General features: G+C 41.3%; 1 protein-coding gene across 2 annotated transcripts in view; it reads right to left on the bottom strand.

The window, feature by feature from the left end:
• CNTNAP5 (contactin associated protein family member 5) overlaps positions 1 to 18,741 on the bottom strand; it is an 802,816-nt gene that overhangs the window by 424,554 nt on the left and 359,521 nt on the right. For both annotated transcript variants that reach the window (XM_039218226.1, XM_039218225.1), the window contains exon 5: positions 4,469 to 4,672. In XM_039218226.1, coding sequence (XP_039074157.1) covers positions 4,469 to 4,672 — 204 coding nt within the window. The remainder of the gene's footprint in view (positions 1 to 4,468; positions 4,673 to 18,741) is intronic.

The raw sequence follows: 18,741 nt of genomic DNA on the forward strand, positions 1-18,741 counted from the left end.
AAAAAGTAAAGTAAATGTCCATTTTACTTTTTGGAGAATGTGCAGATCTTTCACCTACATCTCAAGATAAGACAATGAATTGACTATTCAATCACGTGCTTTGGCCACTGAACCCTATGCTTGTTCCCCCAAGGACACGGCTGTACACGTTTTTATGCTATTCCAGGATTCTCACTTTACTACAGCTGTACTTACTGCACATTGTACATTCTGCCTCAGTTCAAATGCACTGAACTCTTGTAAGGATGAATGACCAACCTGTACTATTGATGTCTTGCTTAGCTCTTACAACAGTTTCCCAGTCATGTAATATCTCTGTTCTTTGATTCTCCCACCTGCATGTGTGGGTTTGTGCTGTTGTAATTCTGCAGAGGGCAGACTGCCACAGGTAGTGTGAATGAGATGTGTACAAAGTGGGAAGAGGGAACTCTATAAGCTCCTTATGGAGTGAGAGAAGAAATGTCTTTCCCATTAATACTTTTAGAAAAAAAAAAACCCACATTGCTGCACCCTAAAAAATTAATTGAATGAGATGACCTAGGTCACCTTCACTATAGAACTGACTTGTCCAAGTCAGTCAGAGTAGAGGTAACAAAGCAATGTGAATCAGTCAGCAAAGAGCATCACTTGAAGAGAAGCATAGCTCATAGGACTTCAAGGAGGAGCCTTAGCAGCTGGCCATGGTGCTGAACCCCTCCACTCTTACCCTGAATTGCTGAATTGCAAAGTCTCAGATGAGGTAAGGACACACTGGAGAACTGTCACTGGAGAACTGGAGGCTGCTGTTGTGTCCATGGGAGCTGGAGAGAAGAAACTACCTCCTTTACTAGCCTTGCACCATCTTTAGCCCGCTATCTTGGATTCTTGGATTCTTCCTCTCTCCTTCCTTCTCTCACCCTCCTCCATTCCTCCCTCCCTCTCTCTCCCTCTCCTTCCCTCTCTTTCTTCCCTCCATCACTCTCTCTGCCTCTTTCTCTTTCTCCCTCTCTCCCTCCTTCCTTCTCTCTCTCTGCCTCTCTCTTTAACTCTCCCTCCCTCCCTCCTCACACCCCTCTCTTCCTTCTTTCCTTCCATTCTTGATTCACTTCTTTTACAAAATTTAAAATATTAAAAGATACATATGATCGTGCATAACATGAACTCTTTCTATTCTGGAGGCTTTGTAGCAACACAGAAAGAACACAAGTTTTGTATAATATGTAAAATTCATATAAACAATTAAGAAAAAACATTTGAAAAAATACTAAAATGTTAATAGCAGGGATGACCCAATTGTAGGATTTCAGGCGACATTTTCCCCCTTAAATAGAATTACTTTTTATTTTTCTTCAGGTTTTCTAAAACTGACATATATTTTATAATCTGAAAATAACAGTAAAAAATGATTAGATATAATACATTTTAATAGTGGCCATACCTTATAGCTAACTATGTAAACTGAAGAAGTGATTTATTCTTTTTGATCCTAATATTCCTTATGGGTAATTGGGGCTAATGTTTATTCACCTAATAAGGCTACTTTGAAGACTAGCTAGGATACTAGCCCATTGAGGGGATTTTATAAATAGCAGGGCCCCATCATAAGAGAGAGAGTGGCACGCTATGGATCCAGGAACACAGTCTTGGGGGTGAGTAAGCCCCATGGTAATAACGTGCCTTGTGCCAGCCAATGCTTTTTAAGACGGAATCCCTTTTTTCCAATGTCCTAATTTTGCCTTCAGTACTGACTTCAAGCAGGTGCTTTCCTAAGTTCTGGAGCTATAGCAACGAACACATGTTGTCTTGCCCTTTTGCAATCTACATTACAGATTGTCTATTATGAGCAAATCAAAGCAATTATCATCCCCCATCCCCTTAATCTAATGCTTTCAGTGATCTGCTGGCTATTTCTGAGGTATGAAGGGCTAAAGAACTGATACATGGCAGTCTCTCTAAAGAAGAAACATGAACGTTGGCACTAATTTATACAAAAGTAGGTGGCTGCTTCAAATAGGTAAGTACAGGGTACACTCAAATCCACAGCATTTCATTTTCTAAGATGAAAAAAATTCTCAAACTATGCAGATTATAGGAAGAATGTATTCTCACTACTGAATCATTCACTAAATGAAGTTTTGCTCTGTTACTGCCATGATTATAAATACAGGGCACATGGAATCCGGAGGAAAAGACTTGCTTTGTTTTTCATGTATAATAGCAAGAAGCAGGTCCTGTTTATTTCATATGCCATTTCTTTTCAGGAAGGTTGGCATAGCAAAGAGTACAGGACATTCAGATATTGTTTGCTGAATAAATGAGCAATATTAAGAGCTTCCCTTTTTGATACTTCTTTAGGTTCACTTACTGACATAGAATATTAATTTATAATATTTTAGGTTTTCATGGCCATGTTCTGCAAGATCGTTATTCCTAAGCCCCAGATTATACGTAGATAAACAGAGGCCTGTAGGTTATGCAACTTCCCCCATAACAAATAACTAGCCCGTGTCTGCAATGAAAACAGCTCTGTTGCATGACCACACCCACTCCTTTCCATCATACAACACTGTGAGGGAAACTGGTTTGTCACACTGGATTATGCATGTTGGAGCAAAGCTTTGGAAGGGTAACAGTGTGTCTAATTGGGAATCTAAATGGTTGTAACTTGCAGACTCAGTGTTATCAGTAGGACACACCTGCCCTGGTATTGACAAGTAATGGTAACTTCACTCACAACCCACAGTGCTCTCTGAGCCATGTGCAAGTGAAGGGCTCCATTCCATTCATCCATATTCCTTTCCTAAAAATTGAATGCCAGTTAATAAACTGATACCTTTTTTGCTGAATAGTTGTATGCCCACCCTTCAGACAATTCATTTTTAAGCTGCTTTTTTATGTATGCTAATACAATTAATCAGGTTACTAGCAAATCCTCTTACTGCTCTCTTCTGGGTAAAATTCTGCTTCTACGGATGCCTTTGGTTAATCTAATGGATTAGATGTCAATTTTATGAATTAAACTTGGGATTCCATTTGTTCTCCCTGCCACCCCTCCCAGTATTCACCATGGTGGGTAAGAAGATACTCAGAAATTCCTCAAAATAAAGACTTACGTTGTTTGGCTTTTGTGGTGAGTCTACAGTAATCTTCATTCTTATGTCTCCCCTGCTAATTGTGAAAGTATACTTATCTGAGATTTTTTTTCCAGCTTTCCATGCAACTTGAACCTACCAACTCAATTCTGCTAGGACTGTCCTTCTTTACTTTGATAGCAAATACTTAGTGAGAATTCTCTTCCATAAGTACAATAACCACCCCTTTCCCTAATACAAATGTCAGTGAGAGGCAGGGAATCATTCTCATAATGAATGGCACTTGCTGTTTCCTCAGGGTGGTGTTTTGTTTTGTTTTGTTTTGTTTTGTTTTGTTTGTGTTTGTGTTTGTGTTTGTGTTTGTTGTTGTTGTTGTTGTTTTGGTTTTGGTTTTGGTTTCTTTCTCTACAGAAGAGCTTTTAGGTTTGCTTTTGCACCTCTGGGAATTCTGTCCCCTGACCTCAGCACTTGCTTCACTCTTCCTTCAGAAGTACCTCTGAGAACACGACGGGGGCTGCCCCCTTCTTTCTTATTCCCTAGGATAGGAAGTTGATTACAATGAAACTGAAATGATGGCATGCCTGTGGTGAGGCCGTGCTGGGTGCCAGCCCACAGAGGGAGGCCTGGGTCCTGACTGCAAAGAAGGCAGGAGGACATTCTGTTCCAAATTAACTGATATTTGGCAAGTCTAGGGCTCACTCTGGCAGAATGAGGGCACTTGAAGGAAGTGGTGTTTGCCTAGAAACTTAGACTTTCCCACTATACGTATAACCCCTATCTCCCCACAACCAGAAAAAAAAGACAGGAAAAGCAGAAAGATAGAGAGAGAGAGAGAGAAGGAAGGAAGGAAGGAAGGAAGGAAGAAGGAAAGAAAGAAAGAAAGAAAGAAAGAAAGAAAGAAAGAAAGAAAGAAAGAAAGAAAGAAAGAAAGGAAGGAAGGAAGAAAGAAAGGAAGAAAGGAAGAAAGGAAGAAAGAAAGAAAGAAAAACTAAATAAATTAAAATGTGTCTATATTTTTCTCTTAGGACTCAACTTTCATAAATATACCAATCCAGCATAGATTGTGAGAAAGTTTCATTAAAATATATGTTGATATGTGTTAAACTTGCTCAAATTAAATTCTATTACTAAAAAAAAAGATAGACACAGATAGAGAGCAATGAGCTTGCAGTGTTCCCTACTTGCCAATACTATCTTGTTTCAAAGAATGTTATGTACAGCTTAACTACTTCACAAAATGGTAGTCTTTTCTTCTTCAACATGTAAAAGGGGAAATGTCACTTAGATTGTGCTGCAGCGATTCTCACCTGATACACCAGGGCATTCAGGAACTGTGACCCACTACAAAATGGAGTTCCCGCTATCTCAACATAGAAGGGACCAAAGCCTGACCCTACCCAAGTTGAGGTGCAAGGCGAGCCTCCCCTTCTGGAGATCCAGAGTGATGTGGTCTCCACGTTGACCTTCTCCATGGAACAGGACCCCATCTCCTTGCATGCTCTTGAATTTCAGAGAGATCACATCTTTGAGAGTGCTCATCAGCTTCTGATTGAACCTATACAGAAGGGAGCTTCGGCCATCAAAGTCAGCGACATCTGATTCTGGGTAAGAAAAGAGAGAGAGAGAGAGAGAGAGAGAGAGAGAGAGAGATCAGTTAATATTCTCACAATTGCATTTCCTGCTTCCCATCTTAGTTGTTGTCCAAGTTTTGGGAATTTTTTTGACATCTGGAAGGTCCCATCTCAACAGGAAGCATATGGACTAGACCCAGCTTAATTAGACTCAGGGGGGTTATTCATTTATAGGTAAGCATTGCACACTGAGTCAAAGTGAACTGATCAGTAGCCTGAAAGTAAAGCCCCTCATTAGTGATATGTCATATTTTGCTTCAGGGAACAGGGGGAGAATACCATAAGCACCTACATCAGGCTCTACAGTGTCAGATGCCTGGTAGTAATAATCTCTCATGACTTATCTTCATTATTAATTTGCTTTTGCTACTTGGAGCCACCTGACCCCCTCATATCAGGTTCAAGGTTAGAGATGGAAAAATACAGTCTATCATTCCACGATTAACTGAATAGTACTATCTTCCTAGAACCTGTATTGAAAGAGAATCTGCGGTCTCTTCTGAGTTCAGTGGAAAAGAATAGGCAGTAAAGGAAGACTTGCTCTTTGTATAGGGAAGGCAAGTATATGGCATCCTTACCATCCCTGCCCTATCCTGTGTCATTGATATCTATCATATCTATATATATATCTATATCTATATATATATATATATATAATGTTCAATCACTATTGTTAAAGCAAAGAAGAGAAAGTCAAGTAATCATGATTCAAATCAACTTATTTTGTATGTATGTATGTATAAACATATCTGAAAATTGTATGTCAAAATGTTAACAAGGATTCTCACCTCCCCAAAGAATTTAGAGATGACAAATAAGTAAATAAAAAGATGGTCCACATCATGTGTCATTAAGAAAAGGCAAATTAAGACAACAATGAGATACCAAACACTGACAACAAGAAATGCTGGTGAGGATGTGAAGTGACAGGAGCTCTCATTCATTTGTGGTAGGAATGAAAAATGGTACAGCTGCTTCAGAAGATGATTTGGTGGCTTCTTATGAAAGTAACCATACTCTCATCATACTAACCAGCAACCTCACTGCTTGGTATTTACACAAAGGAGTTGAAAACTTATGTTCATGCAAAAATCTGCACATGGGTGTTTTATAGCAGCTTCATTCATAATTGCCAAAGCTTGGAAGCCACCAAGATGTCCTTCAGTAGGTGGATGTATAAATAAACTGGTATATTGAGACTGTGGAATATTATTCAGCACTCAAAAGAAATGAGCTAGCAAGCCATGGAAAGACATGAAATAAACTTGCGTAAGACCCAGAAAGAAATATGCTTATGACCATATTGCATATGACCAAGTGAAATATGCCGATCTTGAAAGGCTACTGTATGATCCCAATGGTATGATGTTCTAGAAAAGGCAACAAGTATGGGGGCAGTAAAAAGATCAATAGTTGCCTGGGTTGGGGGAGAGAAGGATGATCTGGTGGAACACAGAGGATTTCTAGGGTGGTAAAAAAGACCCTGTATTGTACTCTCATGATGGAGATAACCTATCATTACACATTTGTCCCAGCAGACAGAATATGCAACACCAACAGTGAACCATAATGTAAATTATGAAATTGAGGTGATTATGATAGGTCAATGTAGGTTCACCAACTGTAGTAAAATTTCACACTCTGGAGAGAAGGCTAGCAATAGGGGAGGCTCTGCATATGTGGAAGCAAGGGGTATGTGGGAAATCTGCATACCTCATTTTGCTGTGAATCTAAAACTGCCTAAAACTGCTCTTTAAAAAGTAAGCCCTTAAAAATAAGTTAATAGAGAGACTCTATTTGGGAGGTGTTCTATGTTATTTTCACATTAGTTTTCCCATTTTTTAAATTATAAAATCTTTTACAAAGGACATTTATTACTTTTACAACAGAAAAAAATAAGACTATTTAATATAACTTGAAACAGATTCATTATTTACTCTCTTACGTGGGTGGGGCAGTGGTGAATGGGTGTATGGAAGGAGTGGGATCGGCCTTATTTGAAATCAAGCACTCATAAAAACTCAATTTTTCATTATTCATCAAGCAGTTAAAATGCTCAGCTTGAGTGTACACAATGATAAATTAAGTATATTATTTTGGCCAAGGATCTAGAAACATTCTTTGTAAAGACAAAATTAGGAAATGAAAGTAAAAAGAAAATCATACTTTTACTGTAATTAGTTTTAAAATGCAATTTCACAATTTATTCCTATGGAAAAAAGTGATTCGAACCAAAAGGTTGCTAGACCCTAGAAAGAAATACTCCAGCTACACAGGTTTTCACCAATTCCCACCTCCTTTAGGCCCTTCCGATGCCACTCATTGCTACCCACACCTGTCCCCTTAACTGGACTCTTATCCAAATCAAATGGAGGCCACAGACAACAATCTGTCATCAGTTAAGGAGTAATGAGTCCATGTGTTGATAAGCTCATGGATTTTAAAGGATGATAGTCATAGCTTGTTAGCTGAGTCAAAGTGGGCAACTCTACCTCTGAGACTTGATTTCCTCCTCTGTAAAATGGGGTAATTAACATCCTTCAGAGAAGACTGCAGAAAGAGGTAAATGTGCTAACACATATAAAGTGATAATACGTACAAAGTGATGCCATCTTGTCTGGCACATTGCGTTACATCAATAATAGACAGTAGGGGCATTAATAGTGATTGGAGTGGCTGGAAGGACTTGAGTTCCTAACCAGTCCAATATGGTGGCTGACACTCCACCTTCTCACCCACAATGATGCTCTTCCATTTTTTGAGTCAATGGATTACTGCACAGGGGATGTCAAGTTTGCCTCAACTCTCCTTTTCTGCCATATTTCAGCGTCTCACACTCTATTTGCAATTCTTCATGAGTGCTGGGTGCATACATTATGAATCCATACTCTCTTCCTATTGTTCCCCTCTGTCACTGCACCAGGCTCTGGGTAAGAAACTGGGTCCTCAGGAGTCTGCTGTCGAATGAATTGAAACAACACATGCTATTTATTTATGGACAGCCACACTAATATGGGTTATTACGAGCTAAAATAGAGGGTATTCCTAGTGTTATGGGAGCAGAAAACTGAAACACTCTCTTGTCTGTGGGCGCGGGACAAATGCTTTCATGAGTAAACACAGGATGTGTTATTACTTCACAGACACACCTTGTGTCCTGTGTCTCAGCCTGCAGTGCACAGGCACTCTCTCCATTCCACGGCCCTACTCCCCTCTCTCCTGATCCATAACAGCTTTTATAACCTGCATTCTGTTCCCTCTAATGTCTAGCTAATCTAGTAACTTACTTGGTGATATAAGTGTCGATGGCGTAGGTTACCTCCAAGAAAACACATCTCCCTATTCCCATGAAACCTAAAGGGGACAGAAGCAATAGACAGGAACAAAAACAATATTGTTGGAAGTCTAACAGTCCTGGGTTTCACTTATGGTCTTGCTCTTTACTAGCTGGAGGACTTGAGGCAACGTTCTTGATTTCTTTGACCTTCCATCTTCCCATCTGTGCAGTAGAGCTAACAGAAGCCTACCTTACCCTGGAAATGAAGACTCACTCAGTATCTCACCCCCTACCCCTTCCCATCCATCATTAATCCAAAGGCATTACTTACAGTGATAAAGATCTGTGCATGATATAAAGATGATCCAAAGAACATGGTTGATTCAGTATCTGTCATATCACACTGAGCAGGTATGTATTCAAGCCTACATCATCACCTTCCATATTCTTAAAATAGCCTTGTAACTGCCCTCCCGGATTCAACGTTTGCTACTTCCCTCTGACCCATTCTCTCATCTTCATAAAACACAAGTAACATTACCTATCACCTTCGCCATAGACCTTCTGTCAACTCTCTTTATACTAAGAATTAAATTCTGTCTCTGAGACTTCCTGTGATCTGGCCTTCCTGCTTTCTCACCTCATCTTTACTCCCTTCCCCACCCCTGACTCAACTTCATGCACAATATACTTTCGATGTGCATGCATGTGCGTGTGTGTGCAAGGTAGTCTGGATAATATGTACACAGCACACACCACCAGCCCTGTAACATTGTATATTTTTTATGTGAACATAATTTCAATCAACCTACAAGGAGCATAGTATTATGATTCCAGTTTTACAAATGAAGAGACTATGGTTTGAAGAGTTAGAACGTATGAAGTTAGCAAGGGGCAGAGCCGGGATTCCAACCTGTCCCATTGGACTCTTCCCACTCTATATGTGCTGAGTACGTACATGAGGGCTGCCCCCTCTTCTGATGTCCAGCTGTTAGATAGGTGCTTGGCCGTTCCTTTACAGGTTAGGGATTAGCCAATTTCCCCTAAACGCCCTATTAGTTGCTTCACAATGCACCTCCCAATTGGAATTTGATACTTGGTTGTTTCCAACTTGACGGAGCACCCCAGGAAGGCAGGGGCCAGGTATATACCAACCACCTCATTAATTCAGAGCCCAGCATTAGGCCCCAAACATGTGCTGTCCAGAAACACCTGTGAAATGACACAGTGGCCCAGTAAGGAAACTGTGCCCAAAGGTACTACTGCCGACTGTCCCTTGACTTCCTGTCACATTACCTGTCCCCACCCTTTAAGAGTCTGGCTGCCCACTCACACTCAGAGCGTTCATTTTCCTGGAAGCACACACTCAGCCACCTGGCATGTGACACATGCTTTACCTGCAGACACATGGTCACTAGTGCAGAGGTGAAGGGGCCCCTTTTGAAAGCACAGACTTGGCCTAACAGAGAGAGTGGAGGCTTTCCCCCCTCCAAGGCCACCTACAGCTAATGAGAAAGATACTTTGACAATCTAAGAGAATTCCGGCAAACCTGCTGAGCCTTTTGAAATATGGAGTCACACATAAAATGTGTCAACTATTTCTCAGAAGAAGAAACAGGAAGTTAAAGAGAAAAAGAAAGGTTTACAGAAAAATGAACCATTCCCCAGCTGACTATTTAATTGTTCCTCCAGGCACAGAGTTCTGTGAAGTACTTAGCATTCTCAACGTCACCTAGATAAGCAGATTTCAAATGAAAATAATAAAGTCCCCAATTTTTGAATTGTGGCTGTTAAGAAAAACAATTCTGTAACACACTGCTTTTTCCTCTTTAGATATTATTGTAATCACTTTGTCCTGATACTTTCCTTCAGTACTTTCAGGATTTAATTTGTAGCATGGGGTCTGGTTACGGACATGAACACTTTCATTCATGTTTTACAAGCAACTTGAAAGAAGATTGTCTTTAAAAATACCAAGAAAAAGTAAACAAGGGAAAGGGAAAAGGAAAGGAAAGGAAAGCGAAGCGAAGGAAAGCAAAGGAAAGAAAAGCGAAGCAAAGGGAAGGGAAGGAAAGGATAAAAGGAAAATTAAGTGTGTTGCAAGGTGCTTAATGGGCAGAGATAGGCCCCTACTGTCAGGTGGAAAGGTGTGTAATCACCTCAGAATATAGTTTTAAGAGCACCAGGAAAATAACTGACAAAACTAAATATATCTTCTGTGTTTTTTATTACAGCCTGTCTAAGCCACCCATAGAGATTTCTTACCCTGGTTGAAGTAATCCATTCTCTAGGGGAAAAAAGGAGCAAATTAGTACATATTGCCTGATTTAATGTTCTCAACAGCCCTGCAAGGTCCGTATTTTTTCCTATTTGTAACATGGGAAGCCAAAGCACAGAAAGATTATGTACCTTGCCCAAAGGCATACACATGGTAATAAGTTGTGTGGCACGGAAACCATCAAAGTTTCCTCTTAAGAAATGGGTGGGTGTGAGGATTAGATGAAATTTACATCTCATGTCCAATGAGAATGTACAAGACTTTGTGCAATGAGAATCAAGGAAGCCCTAGAGAATATGCATGTGTGTGGGAATGTGAATACAAGAACGGAGGTGCCAATTTAAAAGGAAAACAATGATGGGGCTCCTGGGTGGCTCAAGAGGTTAAGCGTCTAACTCTTGACTTTGGCTTAAGTGGTGAACTCATGGTGTGTGGATCGAGCCCAACGTCAGGCTCTGCACTTAGCACAGAACCTACTTGAGATTCTCCTTCTCCTTAAAAGTTGACATGAATTTCCCAGGGGTCCCAGGGATCCCAGGGATCCCAGGGGTCCCAAGGGTCCCTACTGTTTTGTACTTCTTCTTTCACTCAGATCAGAGCAGTGTTGTTCCTAAGGGAGCCAGGGAAACCTCACAAACTTCTGAGAGGCTTTATTTAGGGTAGATACGGAATGCCCTCCCCACCCTCGCTATCTCTCCTAAGCTCAAACTCCCTTTCCTAGCTTATATCTGTGGTCTCACTTCAGTAAGACATTATTATATTCAAAACTTTGTGGACTTCCCTCAACATGGCAGCACCCATGTTCAGCACAGGTAGACAGGGATAAAATCTACTGTGCTGTTCAGTCAGCCCACATTTCAGTCCTGGCTATCCATCCTACCCCTCCCCAATGGTGTTACCCAATTTCTTCTTTCAGAGAAGACAGCTGTTAGATATTTAGTTCCCAGAGTGGACAATCCTCCTCTCTCTCAAAACCAATTTTTAGGACCTCGTTACTGTGAATTTAACTCAATTCAATTTGTGGTTGGTTAAAGCGGTTAGACATTGGCAGATTTCCCTGGAATATGAAGGAGGGCCCATGTGGGGACCCAAAAAGGTACAGGATAAGGGCAGATCCTAGAGCCCACAATGCTCTCCTTTTAGGTCAAGCTAAAACCCGTGCACACTCCCTCCGTCCCAGCGGTGCTGAGAAATGCCAGAGCTGGTCGATTTCCCACTGGGCCTATAATTGCTGACCCAGCTGTCAGAGCTTGTTTTCAGAGAAAGACAGAGTTCTGGAGGCACACTCTGGCATATTTGATGGATGTTGGTACCTTGTCAACAAACCAGCTAAAAGAAGGGCTCCACTGAATAAAAGATTCCAAGCTCGAATCCCCGAGTGAGCTGAGAAGGATGTTGGTGTAGGCCCATGGCACAGAGTCTGCTTTCTCTTAGACACAAAAGCCTAAGTTCAGAGTTGACAGGAGACACCGTCGATCCACCCTGTGACAATTAGTACTGCTCAGACTCTTTGGCTGTTCACAACAAATATGATTTTCAACACGATTATAATTTGAAGCTTATATCGTGATACATTATGTAAGAAAAATGATTATTATTCAGACCATACCCTCGCACTGAGGACTCAAGGGTTTTGCCTAGCAATCCACAAACCACAAAGGTTTCCACAGTCAGCTCGCATTTACACAGATCCTCCACCAGTCCTGACTTTTCCAGGCCTTATCAGAAGCTAATGATAACCTCAGATGAACTGTGAAAGCAATGTCAGTTTCCGATGTGAGCGCGGACAATTCCTGAGTAGCGCTTTCCTTACAGAACTTCTGACATTTCTATGTACGATAGACAGCAGGGAGAGTGCAGAATGGATCTCAAAAAGACAACATAAAACACACTCAGAGTACAAAAAAAACCCCCAAAACTCTGAATTCCAATCCTAACTTTAGCAGATAGAATTTTTAGCTCTGACAGTCAGACTTGCCTTCTTAAAACACAGAGGGTTTTTTGGATATCTTACACATATAGACATCTCCAAGCACACTTGAAATTTGTAGCTCAACTGGACTGTACGTGAGCTACAAAGAATTACACCCAAATAATGTGATCACTTTAAAGAACTCTATAAACAGTAGAGATGCTTTGGTTTGTTTATTCTTAAGTCCACGGGCAGATATTAGGCCTATTTTGTGGTCACTATGCTGAGCTATGAGATGCAGACGATGGAGACGTGGGTCGTTCTGTTCAGGGACACAGACACAGTAACACAAAGACCCAGCAAATGAATCGCTCTGGTAGAGTAGGAGGTGACAAAGGAAAGCATAATCACAGTCCGGGTAACTTGCTGCCCAAGTAGACACATGTGGGATGGACGGGGAGCAGTGGACAGCTAGGGTGACAACAGTGTGGCCCAGGAATGGGTCACCTCAAGGAAAAAAGCACAGGGCAGGCCATCAGAAGTGGCAGGTCGCAGCCAGTAAGGCACACTAGGTTAACAGAAGGTTTTGTTAAACAAAACAGAGGCACTGTTTCACAAATCTTACTCACAAGTTCCCAGAAAGAGGGATCAAGGCAAAGGTCAGTCCTGAACAGCCAGCCTTTGGTGTGCAAATAGCACAACACACTTGTGAACTGTCCCCTGGCCTTCCAGATCGCCAACAATCTTCAGCTATAATGCACAAATATTCCCGTTCCCCCTGAAAGGGACTTCGAACTATGAGAGACATTTAAGTAGGAGTGTCTAAGTGGGAGAAAAGAGTTGTAATTCCCCGACCCCCCAAAACGAGTTGGCATATTTTCCTTTTTTAATTTTTACAAGTTTATTTATTTTTGAAAGAGAGACAGTGTGAGTGGGATAGGGACAGAGAGAAAGAAAGAGAGAGAGAATCCCAAGCAGGCTCCACGCCACCAGCACAGAGCCTGACGCAGGGCTCAAACTCAGGAAACTGTGAGATTATGACCTGAGCAGAAACCAAGAGCCGGATGCCTAACCAACTGAGCCATGTGGGAGCCCCTGTATTTTTTTTTTTTTTTTTTAAGATTTACCATGGTTTCATTTGGCAGGGGAGAAACTGAATATTCCTTGTTAGTGATTCTACCTGAGTAACATCTGTGAACGAGTCACTCCAGTGAACATTTCAACGAGAGTAGATGTAAAACAAACTGTAGGGGGCAAGGTCTTGGCATTTGTGAGGAAGCCCACTGTTGCATAAAGGGGCCGATCTAACTATCAGTCCATTTTGCCTTGTAAGGCTCCTTTAAAATCATAACCATTAGCATATGGGTCACAGGAAGCAGAGCCATACAGTCAGTCAAAGCACATGGCAGCAGACAAACATAAAGTCATCGGAAATATCATTAGCCACAGATTTCCCCTCCCTTGCTGGCTTTACAAGACACCCGGTTCCTTTTATGTCCTCATTTATAAGCATTTCTTTGTCTGTCTGTTTTATTTTTTTAATTTTTAAAAATTTTAATGTTTTATTTTATTTTTCAGAAAGAGACAGAGCATGCATAGGGAAGGGGCAGGGAGAGAGTGAGAGAGGAGACCCAGAATCCGAAACAGGCTCCAGGCTCTGAGCTGTCAGCACAGAGCCTGATGTGGGGCTTGAACCCCACAAACTGTGAGATCATGAGCGGTGTTGGATGCTTAACCGACTGAGCCACCCGGGTGCCCATGTCTGCCTTTTTTAAAAAGCTACTAAAAATCCCAAGTTCCTATAGAGCAGGCATTGTCCTATTTATTTCTACATCTCCTAAGCCTAGCAGAAAGGGGACTGCTGAGTAATGTTTGTTGTCTATTGAAGGAGTTTTAAGATCTTCAATCAATAAAAACTGTTATTTCAGATTCATCAGAAATGTTGTCTTATGATAGAAAATCACAGTGCTTTTGAGTTAATGTGTTTTCATTGCACCTACACATGTATATTTGTCTCTTCATAGAAGAGATTTTTTTTTTGTCATTCCTCTGTAAACTAAGACAAAAAAAAGAAGAAGTTGACTAACTCAATATTAGGACCTTTCTGGGCCTCAATTTCCTCATCGATAAAATGCAGGGATGGCTATGAGTGATCATGGAGGTATTTCTGGCTATAAAATGCTATGATTTGCAAAGTGGGATTCGAAGCTCTCCCTGGGGTCTCCAAGCCCTCAGTCCTGACTGCTGTCATCATGTCCTCTGCTGCTCCAGGGTTTGCAGAGCCATGAACCTAGCCTTTCAAAGTCTCCTGTGATACAGATCTTAACATACCAAAGATGAAATTTACAGCTTTGTGGCCTCTACCATGTATGACAAATGGCCCCAGATGACAAGGGCAACAAAAGGGGCAGCTGGCGCTGGGATGACAAAGAAATTTATTTGGGGAAAGAGAATGTGACTTCTGCTCTATGGCTGATGAATTTTGGATGACACTACTTGGCAATAATTAACCAAATAGGGGCAAAATCTTTTTTTGGGTGGAAAGGAGGCAACTTCAGGTATAAAATGACGGATGTAATTTTTAATGAGATCGGGAAGCCTGACAGATGATTACGCCTTATCAGAATTTATAATGCTTTTTAAAATTAATTAGCTCCCCCATATAGAAAGGAATTCAAATAGAGGCCCCCAGACAGAAGTCCACTTAACCTAAAGTCTCCAGATGGGCCTGATGAAGGTGCTAGTACCCTTTAGGAACTGGTATGTAAAAAAGTTCTCTTCTTTCCTTTGAGGTACAGGTGGAATGTGGTCCTGAATAACCTGGGAAAAGAAAAATGGGCAGAAGTGTGGTGACTGGCTTAAATGACAGCTGAAGATAAGGATGGTCCGAGCTAATGCTTTTTCAAGGCTTACCTTATGCCAAACACTGCTTCAAGTGATTTGTGTATATGAAACAAGCATAATTATTACCTGTCTTTTCACTAAAAAGGAAGCTGGGTCCGCAGAAGACCCAAGATTGTCCAGGATTATACAACCAGTAGGTGAGAACGCTAGATTTGCATCTCTGGTGGTGAGTACGGCCGTGCGTTAAAGTGACTATAGCCTACCCATCACGGTGTTGACATTTCATGTTAAATCCTTAAGATTAGCAATGACAATGTAGATTAAGAATGAAATGACTCTCATAGTTAGAAGAGGAGTTTGAGAATACGGTTTTAAACTCTGGCCCCATATAACCACCATCTAGGAACAGCAAAATCAATGCTTCTGCTGGGGCCTCTACCCAGAGAGGATGACTTAGTATGTAGAAACAGAATATCCCCCAGGTGATTTTTATGGAGCGGTAGGTTTGAGAACGCAGGGAAGGGATAAAGAGGTAAGGGGCTCCCGGATTGGACAGCAGCTACGCTCCTTCCCCAGACACCTTAGCCACATTTGCTCAGGAACTGAAGGTTCCTTGTTTGGGGTCTTGTGAATGAAGCCATAATATGGGAATTCAAGAGCTGAACGGAACGCTTTCTAGTAAGATTTTTCCATGTCTTGTGATTAAATGCTTTCAGATACAGAGTCAGAACCCCACGGATATGGAAACAATACAGAACTGGGTTCAAAGCCTGTCTCAGAGGGCTGTCCCACTTTGGGGAAGTGATTTATTCAACACATTGAATAGCTATTAATTGAAATGAGCCTCTTTCTGTGCTGTGAACTAGGTATGAAAGCAGACATGGTCCCTGATGCTATGGAGCCTGGAAACTGGTAGTGAGAGGTAACTCACAATGAAATACACATGTAAATAGCTACTAAATATCTATACTGATCTATCTTTATCTCTCTATTTTTCTCTTCTGTGTGTTTGTGTATTTATGTGTGTGTGTGTGTGTGTGTGTGTGTGTGTGTGTGTGTGTCTGTGTCTGTGTCTGTGTGTATTCATTCTATATGCGGAATGTTGTATCTCCCAAAACCTGACCCCCAATGTGATGGTATTTGGAGGTGGGCTTTGGAGGGAGGTGATAAGATCAATGGAGTTAATACTCCTATGAAAGAGAAACACAGAGTTCCTTTGCCTCTTCTGCCAGGTAAGAACACCATGAGAAGATGGGCATCTATAAAATAGGAAGTAAGCCCTCCCCAGACGCCTTGATCTTGGACTTTCCAACCTCCAAAACTGTGAGAAATAAATGTCTGTTGTTTATAAGCCACCCAGTCTATGGTTTTCTGTTAAAACAACACAAACAGACTGAGACAGAGATTGATGCTTTGAAATAAAAGAATGGTATGTGTTAAGATAAAAGAAAAAAAGGAAGCATAACTTTATTTAAATTGGGACTCAACTGGCACCTCTCTGGAAAATGGTAATAGAGCTGAGATGATTTAAGAATCAAGCTAAAGGGGTGCTTGGGTGACTCAGTTGGTTAAGCATCCAACTTCACTTCAGGTCATGATCTCATGGTTTGTGGGTTCGAGCCCTGCATTGGGCTCTGTGCTGAGCTCAGATTCTGGGTCTCCATCTCTCTCTGCCCTCACGTTGTCTTTCTCTCAAAAATAAATAAAAATTAAGAAAAAAAATTTGAGCAAAAGAAGGCAGGGGTGGTGGGGAGGGGGAGCCTCCAGACAGTGTGATCAGCCCTTCTCTGAGATAGGAAGGAGGCAGCATGGCATGAGAGACCACAGAAAACAGAAGTCAATAGGGGTTGAGCCCAGATGGGGGGCAGGGGATATCACAGGGTGGGAAAGCCAGTGAAGCAGGTGAAGGCCACATCCTCTGGGGCCTGTTCTTCATACACCAGGCTCGGTCTGTGTTAAGTGCAGGTAAAAGCTTGTGAAAGGTGCTCAGCAGGAAGTGCCTCAACTCTGTGTTCTATGAAAATCCTGCTGACTGTAGCAAAGACAAGGGGGAGGGGGGAGAAAAAGAAAAGAAAAGAGTGAAAATGGGTTGCTTAATTAAAAATTCAGGTAATACAAGAAGTACTGAACCAGGTTGGTGACTGTAGAGATGAAAAGAATGGACATATTGGGGATGAATGAGGAAGTAATATTGATAGAACTTGCTGATGTACTTACTATGCGAAATAAGGGAGAAGACGGATAGAAAGAAAGCTTCCCACGGCTGGTTGGGGCACCTGGTACTACCTGCTGAGACGAGGAAGTCCACAAGCAGGAGAAACTGAATATGGTAGGAGGGTACATTTGATTTTAACAGTCCCCTTTGGGACATGTTAAGTTTGAGCTATTTACGACATAATGAAATTGAGATATCAATCAGGCAAATGAATATGTATTTTTAGAGCTCAGAAGAAATATTTGGCTCAGGATGCAAATTGCTTAACTTATCTAAAAGACACTTCATCTTTATAAATTTTAGTCTGTCTGAGGGGCACCTGGGTTGTCAAGTGTTTGACTCTTGCTTTTGGCTCAGGCTGTGACCTCATGGTTGAGATGGAGCCCCGTGTCGGGTTCTATACTGACAGTGCAGAGCCTTCCTGGGATTCTCCTCACTTGCTCATGCTCTCCCTCTCTCTCAAAATAAACAAACAAACAAACAAACAAACATTAAAAACTAATAAATTTAAGTCTGTCCTTGTATAGGACATAGGAAGAGTAATTCCTATTTGAAAGACATGGGGAAGGGAAGAAACAAATAGTTACAGAGAGAGAGGAAAACCAAAAGAGACTGTTAAGTGCAGAGAACAAATTGAGGGTTGATGGGGTGGGAGGGTGAGAGGGAGGGCAAAATGGGTGATGGGCACTGGGGAGGGCACTTGTTGGGATGAGCACTGGGTGTTGTATGTAAGCGAGGAATCACAAATCTACTCCCGAAGCCAAGAGCACGCTGTATACACTGTATGTTAGCTAGTTTGAAAATAAATTATATTAAAAAAAAAAAAAAGAAAAAGACTTGAGGCTTGGAGTATGTTGTACTATCATGTGCATATTAAAAATACAATGGGGAAGTATGTTGATGATGACAGTGACACTTCTAATGGAAATCATAATGTAATGATGGAATGGTTGCCAACAATAGCAACTGGCTCTCTCTCCCAGAAAGAGTCGCCATTAATCCCAACGAAGAATGGTCCTCCCCACTTCCCAGTAATCTCTACAGGAGAAGTTATTTTGCACAATTTTGTACTGACACCTTTATCTCAAGTGTGCATCTTTCCACTAGCAGCTCATTGACAGAGGAGGACCCATGTCCTTTATTTACTTGGTCTACCACCATGAACATGTTTGGCCAAAGCCCAATCAACTTGAAAACTGATCAGAGAGAGAAAGTATCCATGCAAAACTTAAGAACCAGACACCCCAGTGGATGACATCAGTGACACGAGAGGAAAAATGGTGACAGAGGAGGCAGTCAATAATTCTTACGAGAATATAATGTAGCAAGCTTGGTCGTATACATGAAGGTGTATGACAGCCATCATAACCTTGACACACAGCATGAAATAGGTAAAACTTGCTCAGATTAACTATCTGTAAGTATGGAAATTATTTTCTTGGTTCCCCATGGAGTTATTGACTTCGTGAAATTATCCAGCAGTAGCAATCTGAACAGAAGACCTTGTATCTGA

Source organism: Hyaena hyaena, unplaced genomic scaffold (genome assembly GCF_003009895.1).
Source record: "Hyaena hyaena isolate Hyena2069 unplaced genomic scaffold, ASM300989v1 scaffold_747, whole genome shotgun sequence".
NCBI lineage: Eukaryota > Metazoa > Chordata > Mammalia > Carnivora > Hyaenidae > Hyaena > Hyaena hyaena.